Source organism: Pogona vitticeps, chromosome 11 (assembly GCF_051106095.1).
Source record: "Pogona vitticeps strain Pit_001003342236 chromosome 11, PviZW2.1, whole genome shotgun sequence".
Classification (NCBI taxonomy): Eukaryota; Metazoa; Chordata; class Lepidosauria; order Squamata; family Agamidae; genus Pogona; species Pogona vitticeps.
In genome coordinates this window covers 9005081-9023086 of record NC_135793.1, presented here as the reverse complement: position 1 = coordinate 9023086, position 18006 = coordinate 9005081, and the positions used below count along the sequence as shown (strand labels likewise).

At 48.3% G+C, this 18006-nt stretch overlaps 2 protein-coding genes across 2 annotated transcripts in view; one reads left to right on the top strand and one right to left on the bottom strand.

Moving 5' to 3' along the window:
* NHSL2 (NHS like 2) overlaps positions 1-11250 on the bottom strand; it is a 100666-nt gene extending 89416 nt beyond the window's left edge. The window contains exon 1 of the mRNA XM_078380750.1: positions 11123-11250. The gene's annotated coding sequence lies outside the window, so the exon portion shown is untranslated. The remainder of the gene's footprint in view (positions 1-11122) is intronic.
* Positions 8646-17806, top strand: LOC144584514 (uncharacterized). Its single transcript, XM_078380821.1, has 3 exons — positions 8646-8652; positions 10283-11732; positions 14763-17806. Exons 1-2 carry the CDS (start codon positions 8646-8648, stop codon positions 11173-11175), a joined length of 900 nt encoding a protein of 299 aa, XP_078236947.1. The 3' UTR covers positions 11176-11732; positions 14763-17806.
* The last annotated feature ends 200 nt before the right edge of the window (positions 17807-18006 follow it).

Genomic DNA, 18006 nt, shown 5'->3' with positions numbered 1-18006 from the left:
CTTTTTCAGGGAAAGCCTGGAGCACCAGGGCTTGCAAGAATGGAGGGACATGAGGAGCAGGGAAAGGAGAACCTGACCCTGTTTTCAAAGTACTGTACCCGTCCAAAGAAGTGGGTCTGAGGCCTAGAGTAGGAAATCTCTTTCCCACCAGATGTTCCTGGACTCTTGAGGTCTACGGTCCATTGCGGTGGGAGTTCTAGATCCCGGCTGGATCAATCAGTGAATCAGTCAGAACTCTGGAATTCAATTCTCCACTATGCCTCCTGGGAGAAAAACCAATTTGGGTAGCCTTAGGTATCAGTGGCAGAGTCTTGGGCACCTTCAGGAGGAGGCACAAGTCAACTACTTCTCAGTAATTAATACCTAGGAAACCCTGTAAATTGTATGTCTGAATTGATGCGGCACACATAATTATTATTATTATCTGGGAAGGGAAATGCCAAACATTGGCCATCTGTAGTCTGCATAAAGGGAAGGGGGGAAAACCCTTCTTTTTGTTTTGTTCATTCCCTACCTCTTTTCTTCCTGATACAGTATATATCACTTATGATGCAGAGAGGGAAGCTTTACTTCCTATTTCAATGCTGACATGCATCCCCAATCCTGCCCTGTCAAGCCTAGCTCCTCCCATCCAGGATACTGGAAGAAGTGACTGGATGGGGATTTGGGGATCCCCACTTTGGGGATGTCATTTTGCCAGTGAGCAGGCAAGGTAGGTGCCGGTGTTGAACCAGCCTGTACCTAAAGAGTTCCTACCCACATCTCTCTGGCTCCTGCTGGGGCTACACTGTTAAAGATATGGGTAGGATTACTCATTTGGTTTGATTCCAGCCTGTGTGATTGGTGGGATCAAACCAAAATGGAGCTTGCTGCTTTCAATTTCTCTTTCAGTTTTCCAATAACATTAAGTGGCTTAAACAAATAGCTTAGCCACTTCATGATATTGGGAAATTATTAAAACTTCCTTTGCTGCTCCATGAAGAGTCAGAAAAAGGAAGGATTTTTTAAGTCTATTAGGGCAACATTAATGCACTGTACCTTTTGGGAGCGGTAATTAAAAATTGAAGCCTTCCTCCCAGAAGGAGGAAGAAAGAAGAAAGGACAAGGAGGGGGGTTGTTTATTTTCTTTGTTTTCTTCTTTTTCTTTGCAATACATCCCCAAGCATCACACAAGATGGATCCAAGGATTGCATTAAATTGCATACCAGACCTCCACATTACCTTGTGACTCTATTTAGCCCACTCCAGCCTGCTCCAATTGAACTGACTAGTCAAGCCATGTCTGTAATGTAGAACAAGCATCGGCACCCAACTCCCTTGTCTTTCAAATCTCCTGCACCTACAGAAAACACTATGACTAGTATTCTGTTCCCTAAATGCAAAGCAGAAGATAATCATGTAAACATCCCCCCCCCAACCACTCACTTGGGGAAGAAGTCCTTGTTATGTGCCCATTCTTGCACTGCTTCTTCTAAGATCAGTCATAGTCACAAGATGGGGAATCTGCTGGACCGCAGTTTCACTTCTGGGCCATGTTTAAACAACAGGATTCTACATTATCTCAACACTGAGAGGCCCTGTTTAATTTTGAAACAGGAATCTGTCTTGGGTCCAATCTTGCTCAACATTTTTATAAATGATTTGGCTGAGGGTGCAGAAATCTGCAGATTAAACGAAAGCAGGAGGGTGGCTCATATTTCAGAAGACAGTGTTGGGATTCAAGATGAGCTTAATAGACAGGAGCCAAGATAGACAAACTAAGTTTCCATAGCAATAAATGGGAAGCTCCATATTTAGGCAGGAAAAAATCAGATGCACAAATATGTGATGGGTGACACCGGGCTTGACAGTCGTACATAGAAGAAACAATCAGCATCCTGAGGTGACAACAAAACAGGAACCCTAAATAATTCTGGGTTGCATCAATAGAAGTATAATGAGCAGATTAAGGGAAGTAATAAAAGGTTTTGAACAAACCAGCCTGTGCCCCAAAGAAGGGTGACCTATTTGCTAAAGCATCTTGAATCCAACCGTGAGGAATAGCTCAGAGAGTTGAAGTTGTTCAGCTTAAAGAAGCCTGAGAGGTGTTTTGGTGCTCATCTTCACGGATGATGGAAGAAATTTGCTTTCTGCATCTCTGAAGTGGTTAGGGTTCAAATTAGAAGAAGATTTCAAGCAAGCATCGAACACAGCTTCCTCTTTGTAAGAGCTACTTGAGAGGAGAATGGACCATCGTGGAAGATGGTGGTCCCCCTCAAGGATGCTTTCGCGATAGATTTTCTGCCTCGTTTCGGCAGTTGGACCCCAGGGCCTTTAGAGTTCTTTCCAATCCTACAGTTCTGGGATCCATGCTCAGCCACCCAAGATTGCTCCTAGGAGGAGACTTAACACCATGGATATTATGGACCTATCCAAGCCCAGCCTCGCTGACTACTTTGACTGACTGATGCTTTCCACCCCTTCCCTCCACCTGTTATCATCTGATCCATTTCACAGGAGATGGCAAGCATGTGAGCGGGGACCTCGCGTGGTAAGGATCAGAGCTGCTGAGCTACAACCCTTCCTGGAACAATGAGGAACACACACACTTGCTTTATGTTGAGTCAGATTATTGTCTAGCCTCGTGCAGCACTGACTGAATGCTCTCCTCGAGAGTTTTGGGCAAGGGTCCTTTTAAAAGGAACTAGGGATGGAACACAGGACCTACTTCACACAAAAGAACGTGATCCACCTACGGCTCTCACGAAGGGACCTTACATCTCACCCTCAATGAAGAAAAGCATCTTAGAGAACTCCAGGGCCTATCACTATGCGTGCCACACGGCTGCTCCTTCCAGATGAATAGAGAGGGCACAGATTGTCCCTTTGCTGAGGCAGAGCTTAGAGAAGTGACCTTACAGACTACAGCACCCAGAATCCTCAAACCAGACTAAAAGGTTCTGGGACTGACCATCCACAAAATAAAATGTCCAAGGTCTGGCATGTTGCTTGCAGGATTTTGGAGGGCTATACTTCAAAAAGCAAATTTCTTCAGAGTCAGGGGGGCCTCTGATCTTCGAGAGAGGTTCACCATCCTCTCTCTCTCTCACACACACCATCCAGGCAACTTATCCACACCGTCATCCCTTGGGAAGCGGGCTTATCCCTCCAGGATAAGCATCCGTGCAAAAGTCCTGCTGAGATCATCTGTGAGGCAGTGCCAAAAGTTTCTGCTCTGATTTAAGGATTACACAGAGAGAGAGGAAGAAGAAGAAGAAGAGAAATCATGTAATCCACAGAGTCAGTCATCCTTTTTGGCTTTGCAAACAGCCTGGCCCTGCCAAAGGCCTTTCAGCAGGAGGCAGAGATACTCATCCTGTAACAATGTTTTTGTTCCAGCCTTCAGGACGGGCGGATGATCCTTGTGAGGGGAGCAGCCATCTCCGCCCCCCCCCATGTCTCCAGTTTTAGCATGTCATTCATTCTCCTTCCCACAGTGGGTCAAGGGTTAAGGCTGCACATCTGTGAAGCAATAGAGGAAAGCCCCAGAATGGAACAACCTCTTCTATGCCTTGCAGACGGCCACGGTTTGCTCGGTGGAAAGACTCCCAGCTCCAAATTTGAGGATCCACTCAGCAAACAAGTATCTGGTGGTCTTCCCCAGCTATTGTTTGAGGTGGCTGTTCATGGAATTGCAACCCAGCAGTCTACAAAAAGGAAAGGCCAAATAAAAATTGCTGAGGATTCGTACAGCCAATACTCTATATAGCAGGTCCTGGAAAAGATACTGTTTGGCATGAAACCACCCACCCACCCCCATGGTTGGCTGTCTGAGGCAAGTGCCCCTCCTGCTAAGCAAGAGGCCAAGGCTTTTCGTTGTATTGACATCAAGGTCAATCAAGATGCTTTTTTGAATTCTAAGCAGAAGCTCTAGGGTAGAGGTTGGAGAAAGTTACTTTTTTTGGCTGGGGGGATTTTGAGAGTTGCCCTCAAAAAAAAAAAAAAAAAAAAGGTCTGGCTACAAACAGCATCGCAGGGTTGCCACCTCAGAAAATGCCACCCACAGCTCCATTTCTGGTTCAAGTTAGGCTACACAACTAGCTAACTGGGATTGCACTTTTTTGTATAGGCATCCTTCAGTCTTGAGAGACTATGGTAACATGCTCTGAATCGAGGAGTGTCCTCTCCAGAGCATGAAGCCCGGGTAAGGTAATATGGAGGATAGGCTGTTACCCAAACAGCAGATCCCCCCTCTCCATATTGCTGAAATGGTCCAATGGAAAGGCAAGAGCCAATACAACTGGTTCCAGCAACGTCGCAGGAGTTGGCAGAACAACACGAACTGCCTTCGGGACTCCAGCTCCGGATTTTGCCTCGAGGTTAACTCCTGAAGTCTTTTCCATGAGTGGATATAGCCACAAGGCAGTGGAGGTTTGAAATCGGAGTTTTCCTTCTCCTAGATGGGCTGCCTTCCATGGCTGACGAGCCCCACCTACCAGGCCTGCTCTTTAATAGTGCAGAAGTATCATCTGATCCTTAAAACTTTCCTGACTCCCCGGCTTATGCAAATCTAATTGGCTTTCCTATTTAGCATATTAAGGCCAGATACAAAATTTGAGAATTTCACGCGCCGTTAGGATATAAGTATGATAAATAAATAAATTCTCTTTCTCCTCTGAACTAGACAAGCACCAAAGGCTGCAGCCTCTCGTCAGGAAGGCATTTCTTCTGCCTCTAAACATTCTGTTTGACTACTTCTGCACCTGCACCACTTTTCCACATAGGAAAACCCCTCAGAATTTTAGAACTTAAGGGACATGATTTTGAAAGTTACAGTTTTTATTTTGTCTGAGAAAGGTGGTTGGAGATCCCCAAAATTTGTACGTCTCTGGTCAGCTTAATAAAAGTGTTATTTCACCTGGATCTGGGGATTTCTTTTATGACTGATAGGACTACTCTGCTCTTCTGCAATCACATCTGCTAATCCACGTGGGATTGCACTGAACCGTACCCAAAAGAAGGCATGCCTTACTGCTGTGCCAGAAAGGTGCACAACAGCTCTTAAAGGGGAAGGACGGGTGGATCTAAGTGGAAACAGGGGTGGATGACATCACTGGGTTCAAACAAAACCATACTAAGAGTGATTCATATAGAAATCTATATGCCCATCTGGACATATAGTATGCTATTGGTCCTGCCTGCAAGCATCCCACTCCGGCCTTCCTCTGTAACACAAACAGAAGGCTCTGTATATATCAGTGTGTGAATGCTTCCTTGCCTTTTGCTTTTCTGAGTGATCATGAGAGTGTGCCAGTCTGGGTGTATATGTGCGAGTACCCAGTTTTGTCCCCCACTCTGCCGATCACTGGTTACTGTGCCTTCACTCCACCAATCCCACCAGGCACCAGCTGCCTCTGGCCACCAGCAGAAGAAAGCTCTTGTCCACATGTCCTGCCCAAGGAGCTTCCCCCTGGGTCAGAACAGAAAACAAGGGAGGTAGTGGGTTTAACCAACGCAGGCTCTTCTTCCCCTGAGCAGCTGGCAGAGCTTCACATTGGCTCATTTTGCTCATCCAGGCTAAAACAAGACACCCTCCCTCCCTTTTTCAAGACCAGAAGTTTTAAATCATGGGTTTATAGATGTTCTGTCTTTGTGTTTCTTTTGCTACAACAGAAGGAAAAGAAGGGAGGATCTCATGTGCCTCTGTTATATGATCTCAGTTGTCAGCCAGCGGGAGTTGCGTTTGTGTGGCAGGAAAAAGTGAAATCTCTCATCTCTCTCTCTCTGGCACTCGCGCGCACACACAACCTTACTTTTTAGAATGTGGTAACCAGTTGGGGAAAAAAATTAAACTGTTTTAAAAAAAGAAAGAAAAGAAATCTCATTGATAAAGACAGATTTCAGCTGATACAACAGGTGTGGGCCACATCATATTCCTGAAAACGAAGGGACTGGCTTTAGCCAAAGGGTACTTTGCCCCCCCCCTTTGCATTTGTAAATACTGGAAGTGAACTTCTGGTTTCAAAGAAAACAGCAGCAGCATTTCTGCAGGGCAGGAGTTCAAGCGGTGGATCTGTAGGAATCTAAACTGGCTCCCACGTCCACCCAAATTGCTGCTGTATTTCATTCTCCAGCCAGAACCCACAAACCTCTAAAGTGCTAAAACTTTAACTGGATCGTACCCCTTGTGCTTTGGAGTCTTTTTATGGCCCTAGGAAGCTGCTTGCCATTATTACCCTTCTGCGGGAGGAATCCTTCCCAATCCAGCTTCCTGTCTCTGCACTGCCAACTCCACAGTTGGGACATGGATGCGGCTGGCTCAGGGGAATAAGGGGTTCATTCACTCCCATTTCCTGCCGTTCGTTCCCAGCCTCCAGCGCTTGTAAGGTTTCAAATCTCCTCCAGCTTGGCAAGATCCCTCATGAAGGCTGGCGTCCAGAAACTGGAAAGCATTTGAGTTCCACCCCGTGCGGGTGGAAAAGCAGCTCCTTCTTGTGTGTAGAATCCGGTTGTAAATGACATTCTCTCCAAAGTGGAGAAATGTTACTGTGTTGTTGTGTTGTTTTTTTAAACTACAAATCCCAGAGCCCCCTGCAAGCTTGCTCAGAGGGCTCTGGGAGTTGTAGTCCAATAGAAAAATCCTTCTGCATTCTGGTTTTATTTTTTTATATTTATTATTCGATTTATACCCCGCCCCTCTAGACAGAGTCTACTTGGGGCAGCTTACAAAGAAGAATAAAACATTATAAAATGCAATCACATTAGATTACATTTGTCCCCCACATCTTAACTCCTTGAATTTGAAAAACCCCTGGCTATAAATTGGGCCAGAGCTCTTGAATTTGAAAACAGTACCAATACAAAGGAAGATTCAGTTATGGTGGGTTAAATGTGTGACCTGCACACACTTGCCCGGAGAAAGCACACAACATACGGCCTATCGCTGTGGTAACTACTGCACAGTATCAGCCAAGATGTTTGGTGCATGTAAAAGTTTGAGGGGAATGACTACCCAATTTCCCTTCTGATAGGGCATCATAGGCAAGCCCTCTCCTCTCCGCTTACAGGGCTGTTGTGAAAACACACATACACACTTGTGACATTTGAACACCTCCCCTAATAGTCCTATAAACCTTTGTAGACCCCTGGGGGAGGGGGAGGGGGGATTCAGAAGTCTGTTTGCCATAGCTGGCATTTATCCTAAGTTTCAATTAGAAGGAAATCAGTCTTACAGGTATAAAAAACTGTAGGCACAAATGCTTAAAAATACATGAAAACTAAACTTAAATCACAGGCAAAGTCAGATTTCAAAGTAAAATTGCTGTTGTTTAGTTGTTACGTCGTGTCCAACTCTTCATGACCCCATGGACCAGAGCACGCCAGGCCCTCCTATCTTCCACTGCCTCCCGGAGTTGTGTCAAATTCATGTTGGTTGCTTCGCAGACACTGTGCAGCCATCTCATCCTCGGTCGTCCCCTTCTCCTCTTGCCTTCACACCTTCCTAACATCAAGGTTTTTTCCAAGGACTCTTTTCTTCTCATGAGATGGCCAAAGTACTGGAGCCTCAGCTTCAGGATCTGTCCTTCCAGTGAGCACTCAGGGTTGATTTCTTTCAGAATGGATAGGTTTGTTCTCCTTGCAGTCCAGGGGATTCTCAAGAGCCTCCTCCAGCACCACAATTCGAAAGCATCAATTCTTTGGCGGCCAGCTTTCTTTATGGTCCAGCTCTCACTTCCATACATCACTACAGGAAAAACCATAGCTTTGACTATTTGGACTTTTGTTGGCAAGGTGATGTCTCTGCTTTTTAAGATGCTGTCTAGGATGCTTAAAAAGCATCAAACTAAAATACAGGAGTGTAAAAGGTACAATAAAAATATCAAAAAGAAAGATTTAATTACATTGTAAAAATTCAGAGGCTTATAGCCTAAACATGGCTAACGATCTAGTCTTTCCAGCAACCCTGCTGAACCAGAAAACTCTGCTTAAATATCTTTTCATGAATCTGTAGTTCTGCTTTTCAGTGAGTGTGTGATCTATCCCGGGTGAAATCTAACACTGATGTATCATTTGAGGGGATTATAACTCTTAGTTGGCAATAGACCACCCCACCCCTCTCATTTCATCCTGAGAACTCCCTCCCACAGGAGGCCAGCTTGGCCCCGTTTTAGCTGTCCTTCGAAAAGCAGTCGAAGACCTTTCTCTTCAGGCCATCTTTCCTTCAGTGACCGGATGCCCGAGCTGGACTTTTATGTAGGTTGTTAAAAACCTTACTGCTTTGAATGTGTTCTTGGTGCTGATTTTGTTTACTGTTTCTAAGCGTAGTATTTGTTCGATCCTCTTTAATATTTGTATACTGCTGTTGTTAGCTCTAAATATTGTATTTTTTTAATGATGTAACCCAACTTGGGTCCTTCTTAAGGAAAAAAGCAGGGTAAAAAGATTGTAAACAAGCAAACAAACCACAACCACAAACACAGAGATAGATAGACAGATAGACAGATAACATTTTAAAAAGAACTTCATTTTGACAAGAAGGCAAAGCCCCAAAGGTGAGCAAGCCTAAAGGGAGAGGAGAGTTGATCATGTGGCTTCAACTCCCTCCATCTGTTCTCCTGCAGAACCGGGCCTCCTAGGAAGATGCCTCTGGCACACGCCTCGCCCCCATGAGGGGTGAGCAGAAGGACAGCCTCGAGCAGATGGAGGAGCAAACCGTGACAGCAGGAGAGCTCACAGATCCCTGTCAAAACAATCCAAGATACCTGTGGAGCTTTAAAGCAGAGCTATGCCAAAAGTCACACTAGCTGGGGACCCTGGAAGAGGGAGTCCAAAAGGAAAAAGAAGAAAAAAAAAGAGCAACATTTCTCAGCTCTTCCAAGAAGAAATCTTTTTTTCTCCACCTTGTCCCCGAAATGAAATCTTCACTGAGAAATCTTCAAGCTCTTTTAAAAATGCAGCTGGGCAGAAAACTCCGTCGGAAGCATGCCAGACACCAAGAACCGATGGGAAGAGATAAAGTCTCAGCAAATTTTGGGAAACCAAGCTGCACCCTTTGAGCGGGACTTCTAGGCTGTCCAATCCAACCCTCTCTGCTCAAGGCAGGAAAGCCTCCTTCCAAAATGCCTTGTAAGGTTTGTTGAAGTTCTCCTCTCGTAACAGAGCTTCAAACCTTTAGCTGTCTGAGGCAGAGTAGTACAAAGGATCCGCCCCTCTAAATTCAGACGGATGGCACCCAAACCCAACTAAAGCTAGGGGACCAAGCCCTTACTGGCTAGAACTTCTCTGAATTTAGTCCTCCAGAAATAACTTTCCGCAGCTCTGTCTTGTTGGCATGCCATGGTCCATCCTTCGCAGCCACGACATCACAGTGTGCAAAAGGACACATGCTAGTCACATTACCATACCCTTCTTTCACATTTTGCTTGCAGCCACAAGGCAGGCTGCAGTTCAACTGGGATAGTTCTCCTCTGTAGCCTTCATGAGAGCTGCTGTGGTGTACTGGATAGTGGTCCCCAACTTTGGGCCTCCAGATGTTCTTGGACTTCAACTCCCAGATATCCTGGCCAGCAGAGATGGTGGTGAAGGCTTCTGGGAGTTGTAGTCCAAGAACATCTGGAGGCCCAAGGTTGAGGACCACTAGGAGAGAGGACTCAACAGAGTGGGGCTTGAATCCCCTCCCCACCCCACTTTTGGCCATGGAAACTCCCTGGAGTTCTGGGGTGGAGGTGAATAAACCACTCTTTGAACACCATGAATACCATAAAACCCTTAGGAGGACCTGCTGTCCCTCAGAAGTGACTTGATAGCACATGAGCCACGCACCAGCCTTCTTCGCCCAGGTGTGGCAACACCCCCATTGAGTGATTCCCAACCTGGGGTCTCCAGATGTTCTTGGACTAAAACTCCCAGAAGCTTCCCCAGCCGCTGTGCTGGCCAGCATTTCCTCGGAGTTGCAGTCCAAGAACATCTGGCCAAAACCACTGATGGACGCTCCTCTGTTCTTGCAGATGGGGAGGAAAGCTGTTTTGCAGAATCCCTTTGCCAAAAAGAGGAAATCACCTCCTTTAAAAAAAAAAAAAGTCTCAGAACGTGAACAGAGAGTATGTTCTCCGACATCCTTGTACGGGGATGATAACTGTAACATCACTAATAAATCGACAGGGATACGGGGGGGGGGGAGGCATCCCGGACGGGGCTTTCTGGAGAAGTTCAGACCCTTCACCCTTTCGATCCATTAACCCCTGCGGTTCCTCAAAGGCACCGGTCGGCACGCTGTCGGCGTTTTAACCCTTTCCTCGCCTAGGGCTCCCCAAGGCAACCCGTCTCCTTCCCTCCCGCGGGCTCCCCACACCCCCGACGGGGCGGACGGCGGGGCGGCCTCGCCCTTCGCTTACCTGCGGCGGCGGCGGGCGCCGCTCCGGGCGGGAGGCGGCGGCGCAGGCGGCGGAGGCGGCCTTGCAAGCGGTGGGCGCGGCGGGCGAGCTCCCGCAGGCGGCCCTCCAGCTCGGCCAGCAGCGCCGCGGAGTGGCCGCACAGGTCGGCCAGCTGCCGGAGCAGCGCCAGCGTCGCCAGCCCGCACGCCTCGTGGAGCCGGGCCAGCGGCAGCGCCGCCAAGCGCGGGGACCACGCGGCCGCCGCCGAGGGCAGCAGCCGGCGGGGCTCCACCGTCCGCTTCCAGAAGGGCATGGCACCCTCGACGGCCTTTGGGACGGGCCGAAGCCGCGGGGCTTGTCCGGCAACTCCGTCCGCCCCTTCGGGGGTGGGCCCCGCTCCGGCTCCGGCCCCTCTCCCGCTTCTTCGGCCGGGGCTGCCTTCTCCCCGCGCGACGGAAGGAGCCTCGCCTCGACGGGGAGGGCCCGAGGAGGAGGAGGAGGAGGAAGAGGACGAGGCGGGCGCTCCGGAGACGCGAACCCCGAGGGAGCCGGCGGGGCGCCGCTGAACTTCGCCGCCGCTCGCCGCGCCCGAGCCGAAGAATGTTGGCCTCGAACCGGCGGCCGCGGAGAGCAGCGGGCGACGGAGCGCCGACCATCCGGCCGAGGGCACCGCTCCCGGGCGCGCTCCGGCCCCTCGCTCGCCCCCCGCCCCCCCCCCGCCCGGCCTCTTCGCTCAAAGGCGGTTCCCCGCCAGTCGAGCCGGGAGTCACCTGTGGAACATCGGGCTGAAGGGCTCCGAGACGGGCCCCCTTCCGACTTTTAAAGAACCCTCTCGCACGAACGCGAAAAGGGAGTCTGGAGGGAGGCGGGTGTGTGTGTGTGAACGCGCCTGCCTGGGTCGGTCCTCGGAAGACCGCGAAGCACCCCGGTCCGCGCCTGTCGCCTTCCAGACGTGGCAAACCGGCAGGAAGAAGGAGATGCTCGTTGACATCCCGGGTCCCGTTCGAGCCTGCCTTTTTCTCCACGGATCTCACTGCTGGCGTAAACGCTCCCCCATCCCATTTCACCCTACCACAAACCTGTGAGGTAGGCCAGTCTGCGAGCGGGGGAGCGGTCCCTTGTCCCCCGTTGAACTTTCAGGACTCGTTGAGGACTAGAAAACGGATGACTTAAGTTTCCATCTCACACTCTAGCCTTACCCCACCTGCATCCCCTCTTCTGGATCCTCGTCCTCTGGCTGAGCAGCTGTTTTCATTTTGCCCAGCTGCCGACGGGGAGGACGTGGAGGGAGGGGGGGAAGAGAAGGCCTTTCCCACTTAGGACAGGTTTTTCCACTCTGGATCTCACGGTCCCAGGAGAGCGGCGGAGCCAACCCTGCAGGTGGGTTCATTCCAGACATCTGCCCGCCCTGATGCTCTTTTCTTCTTCTTTCTTTCTTTCTTTATTGGATTTATATACCGCCCCATAGCGCTACAAGCACTCTCCGGGCGGTTTACAATTTTAATTATAAAGGCTACACTTGATGCTCAAGTGTGTTAACAGAACCACTGGATTCGGTTCCCGCGGGGAAGGTCCCTCCGAGGTCCGTTCGTCCACCTGCTGCTTGAGGGTGTAAGATCCTTGCAGGTGCAACACTTCCCCTGCCAGGTGGCTGCAGGTGCTGAAATTTCCCAGCCTCAGCTATCCTTTCTTCCGGTCTCATCCTGTGTGGCTTCCTTTTCCTTTAGATACATTAGATTCCAGCTCCCATCATCCATAGGCTTGGCATTAAGGCTGCAATGGGGAATAAATTCTACTGATTCTGATGAGACTTCTTCCTGGCTATACCTTAGACTGCTGTGTAAGGACCGACAACAGCAATTGCCACCAATACCAGAAATGGCACTCAGCCAGAAAAGGTTGGGTACCTCCTTGACAGTAGTTTTAGATTGACATCTGCTGGCGGTGGAGGAGAACGTTCCATCCGAAACAAGCTTGAGCGGGACAGAGAACATTGCCACAATTTTAAAAATTCGGTCCTTGCGTTCAGAATAGAACTCATTACTGTACCTTAAATATCGGATTGCCTTGTAATTTTGGTTTGGAGTCATGTCTGAAATTTTCTCTCTGGCCAGCATCCACACTTAGGGATACTTTAAACCAGTAGTTCTTAACCTTGGGTTACTCAGGTGTTTTGGGATTGCAACTCCCAGAAGCCTTCACCACCAGCTGTGCTGGCTGGGGTTTCTGGGAATTGCAGTTCAAAAACACCTGAGTAACCCAAGGTTAAGAACCACTGCTTTAAACTGTAGAGTTGAATGCTAAACTGGATCCTGGTTGAGGTCCTTTTTTTTAAAACTACAATGCCCAGCAAATATAGCCATGCTTTTTCAAGGATTCTGGGAGCTGGAGTGCAGAAAGGAGCTTTTTTTTTCCCCCCCAAAGTCCACGGTCATAAAAATCAGTGCTGGAGGGGATCTTAAGCCTGGTCCAGCAATGTGGAATATGTGGACAGAACAGATGCTGTAAAATGGCACATCCCACCATCTCTTGCCGTTGGTGATGCCAGATCATGTAAGAATATTTTGGAACCAGATTCCCGACCAGCCTTACCTGAATCACAGGCTCTGTAAAAGAAGGTGTTGCTACATGCCTTCCACCCATGATAGGTCTGGATCATCCATCCACCTTCTAACTTTTCAGACATAGCCAAGAGTCCAGACCAAATGAAAGATGCCCATTTAAAGCAGTCATTCACAACCTTGGGTCCTCAGATGTTCTCGGAGGGCAACCCCCAGAAATCCTGGCCACCCCAGTTAGTGGTGAAGGCTTGTGGGAGTTTTAGTCCAAGAATATCTGGGGACCCAAGGTTGGGAACCACTGTTTTCAAAGAACCATCTCTGAGCTCTACCTGCTGTGTGCACCCCAAAATGAGGCTTTGCAGTGCCTTGCCACCCCTAGCCTCTCCTCTTCATGAGGTCACCGGTGTCTCCGACGCCGTGTCACGGTTGTGATCTGTTACCAATGGAAGTCGCCTTCAGGGACTGCCGATGGTTCCGGACCAACCTGTAGATGCCTGCCATCCCTCTAGGAATCTGCAGCTCCACTAAGACCCCTTCCAGGTGGTTTCTGCAGGACATACTCAAAGAAGTCAGAGGTTAGGAGTTTGATTCCCCTCTGTGCCTCTCTGACAGGCTGGATTCGATGCTCTGTAGGGTCCCTTCCAGCTCTGCAGTTCTAAGTCTTTCACCAGAAAGGGAGGTATGGGCTTTCCCATTGCGTCACACCATGACTCCCTCTGCTTTGCATTCCCTCCTCTGACCCCATCTCGGTTCCCCTGTCCCCCTCCACCTCCTCTAGTCTTCAGCTATCCACAGAGCTCAGCTCTACCTCCTTCCCCAAATGTTCACCCTCATCCTCTCCAACTATCTTCTCCTGGGCAAGGCTGACCAGTCCCAGTGCCTCCCCACCCCACCTGAGATCCAGCAGCCTCCACGTCTGACTCACCTTCCAGGAGATGTTGTGCAAGGTCAGACAACCCACTCTGAGCGCTGGGGCTACCCTCCCCCCCCCCAATTTTGATGGAAATAAATAAGGCATCAAAGAAAGAGAGGATGAATGTTCACACCCTTACAAGAGAAAGCAAATGGGTGGCCATCCGTTTTTAAAAGGTGCCCTAAACTGAAGGCAGCATCCATCCTAGTCCACTTTTTAAAATCCTGCTTTGATCCTCCTCCATGATCATGTTGACACTACATAATTAATCCTCATTATTCTAAAATGAGCCTAATGGTTGGTTCTCACCCGAGCTTTGAGCTGCATATTTCAGGAATGGTAGCTGGGTCATCTTTTTGTGCCGGAGATGTTCTAACTTCTGGGGACACCTGATGCCTATCATCATGCTTCCCCAAACCTTTCCTTTGTGCCTTGGCCTAATCCAGGGCATCCCTAGGACACGGGCCCTTTCCAGTTCAAACACAACCCATTTTCATTGACTCCTGGGTGCCAAGAGGCCCTTCTCAAACCCTCTACCTGCTACTGGAGGCTTTTAAGCCAAAACCTTCTGAGCCCCTCCCCCAGGGCAGCTTCAGACCTTCAGCACCATGGCTGGCACCAGTTGGCTCAATCTTTTACTCAAATGGAAAGCTTATTAGTTAGAAGGGCTCTTCTATACCTGGTGGCTGGACGACATACATATTTAAGCCCTGGCTCTTTTGGCTGCCCAGCCATCTTCCCATTCAAAATAGGTTACACCTGCTTCTTGAAGGGAATGCTCAGTTACTGCCTCTCCCTTGGCTTCATCTGCCTCCAAGTTCTCCTGATGGTGGTTTGTTTACCCATGAAGTTTGGTTCAGGGAAGTCCCAATAACCCCCAGACAAGAATTCATCCAACCGAGGGCATTTATTCCTGTTTTCTCTTCCTCCTCGAAGGTCAGGCTTTCCTTGCTCACGTCTTTTCCCTACAACAACTTTGCGAAGCAGGTTAGGAGGAAGACAGACAGACGGACATAGTCAGTCCCAAGATCACCCAGAAGATTTTTATGGGTGGAAAGGATTTGACCCAACGCCTCTGACGTAAGTCCGGTGCTCTAACTGCTATACTGCACTGTCTTATCGATACATACGGAGGACCTGAGCAGACATTTTGGCTGGATCTGCCTCAGGGACATCCTTGGTTGCTTTGCATTCCCCGAGGACCCTTCAAATGACCCATGGCCCACTACGTATTTCCACGGTGGCTTTCATGGCTGGCTCTCCTTTCCCCTTCTTTTGTCCCGCCTGTGCATCTGCACATCTGTGCTTCTCCTATTCTTTGCCCTCATTCTTTCTGTTTTGTTTTTGTGAGTGATGGCTGATGGCCCCAGAATTAGCAAAGATAACCAAAAGGTTTTTCCAATAGCCCAGTGAGATGATTGATTTGGTGAACATCTGGAGTGAGAAAAAGGTACACAAGCCGCCCTGGTCCACCCAGTATAACATGGATACCTCCCACAGTACGGAGGCAGAGCTCCTCTTACCCTTTGGGACCTGCGGTTGCCTTCCCCAAACCTTTCCTGGGTCTTCCTCTTGAGGATGTGCTCTAGCTGCCACTGGGCGACTCATGCGGCCATCATGGCTACAAGATATTCCTGCAGGGGGTTGGACTCAATGGCCTTATAGCTCCCTTCCAACTTTATGATTCTATGAGGGTTCATCCTTTGCTTTTTGCTGCTGCTGCTGTTGTGTGCAAACAGTTCACTTCCAACTTAGGGTGGCCTTATGAGTGAGCCATCTCCAAAATGCCCTCTCTTCAACTGCCCTGCTCAGCTTTTGTAGAAGCAAGCCTGTGGTTTCCCTCAGGGAGTCTGTCCATCTCAAATTTGGTCTTCCTCTTTTCCTACTGCCTTCCACCTTTTCTAGCATGATTGTCTTTTAAAGAGAATCCTGCCTTCTCATGATGTGCCCAAACTATAGGACAACCTCAGTTTCAACCTTTTTGCCTCCAGAGATATAGTTCAGGCTTGATTTGCTCTAGCACCTACTTGTCCATCTTTTTGACAGTCCACGGTAGCCACAAAGCGCTCCTCCAGCACCACATTTCAAACAAATCAATTTTCCCCGTTAGCTTTGCCTCTCCATTTTTCCAAGGTGAAATGCAAATGACGGATCCTTATAGTACAGCTCCCTAGACAATAAAACAACTCACTGTGGCCACATGGTAGCTGACATAGGTGCTCTAACTAGATCCCCTGTTGTTTGTTTGTTCGTTTTTTGTTGTGCCTACAAATATAATGTTATAGGATACGAAACACAAGTAGTCGCTGTATAAAGCTGTGACATGAACATGGAATAGGGCAAAGTTAGGTCTAGCAAAGGCCAACAGCTGCCAAAATTCCCCATCTAAGCATGACTGGCTGTGGATGAGTTTACAAAGTAAAATTTTACTGCAGAGACGACAATACTTTTTATACTGCTGGATAGCTCAGAGGTTTAGGTATCTGGTTGTGGAGCCATAGGTGGGGAGTTTGATTCCTCACTGTGCCTCACTGATGGGATCTTTTCCAGCTCTGCAGTTCTAAGATGATGATGATGATGATGATCTTGTCACAGCCAGCAACACATCAGCCTGTCCCTGATAAAGAGTTCCCCATTTGCAGCTGTAACTGATGGAAACCTGGAAGGAGGGTCTGCAGCGTGAAAGAGGATAAGACTACGTGGGGAGTCGCGGCTTCTGACCATTTGGATAGCTATAGATGGACAGAGGCACATCTTAAAATAAAGTTTTAAAAAATACTCTAGAGAGGAAAACTCTTCACCCTTTGTGTCCACCAAAAACTCTGGACCGTGTCCGTGGTGACGTTTTTCTGACACTTCATTAACCACCTGCAAAAACTCATTTCAGCGCAGAGCCTGGCACATGCAGAACTGCAAATGAACACTATCTGCACGGGAAAATGTGCAGTTACCCTGGGGCGTGCAGTCAGCATTGCCACTGCAAAAGCAGGAAAGTCAAGATCACATCCAGATTTTGTTGACTGATATATGGCTGTCCTGCTGTTTTCACTGTTCTTTAGGAAAGGTTTGGGAAATGGGGTTTGTATTTGGTTTGCAATATGGTGTAAAGGCTTTCATGTTTACTCTGCTTTGCCTTGTGTGTGTATGGGGTGAAAATAAAAATAAAAAAATAAAAAGCACACATATATTACTAAAAAAGAACCCTACCCAAACCCTCTCTTTCTTCCAGAGTAGAACAACCAAGCCCCTCTGAAATGCAATCAGCGCTGTGGCATCTGCTGAGGCCTGACCCAGAACACTGCCTTCTGCTACCGCTAGTCTTGAGCACTCCTTTGATTTTCTGTCATTACCATGCAGAAGGAAGAAGATGTCACTTTGCGGTGCTCAATCAATGTCACTTCTGTTTGCCGTGTTGAATGTCTTTTCCCACATTGATCAGGTACACCGAGCCACTAAAGCAGCCGAGTCCTGCAGGTGTTTGAAAAGCCTTGAGTTAAGAATTGCTGTATTTTAAAACTCTTTAGTTAAAGGCTGAGCTGCTGGCGTACTGGTGTGAAAAGTTTATGCCATTTGGGACTGCCCTCGATGACTGTTGTCAAGCCTCGATGGATGCAGAATGTAGAAGCCTGACTGCTAATGCCGTCTTCCCCATCAGGGCACCAAATGCCAGCTATTTAAAGACTGAGTCTGGTTAACCTAGCAAGGAAATAAAAGCCAGAATCCTATGACTTCTGCTGGCCGAAGTCCAGTGCTGTAAATCTCAATGGAAAACTGCATCCAGTTAAGAAGCCGAAGCTTGCATTTTCTGCTGTATGCCAAGCCATGAAACGGGTGCACCACCCGAAATACAAAGACTGCACTCGAAAAGAGATACCTACAAGCAAACCCATGTAACACGATGTTTAACAAGCACGAATTGAATGTAGACATAGGGGAAAACTAATAAAATCTTTTAAATAATAATAAAAAAGAAACACAAACACTGGCTTCTTAACTAGTAGCAATTTGCAGCTGAGATTTAAGCCATTAGACTTATGCTAATGTAAGTAAATAACAGGATTCTGAGTGGCGTAATACTGTGTATATAGAATGATGGATGGGAAGGTTTATTCTAAGGTGCGCAGCTGTGCAAGCGCACGGATTCTGCCCCCCTCCACAAAGGGCTCCTCCATGTAGCCAT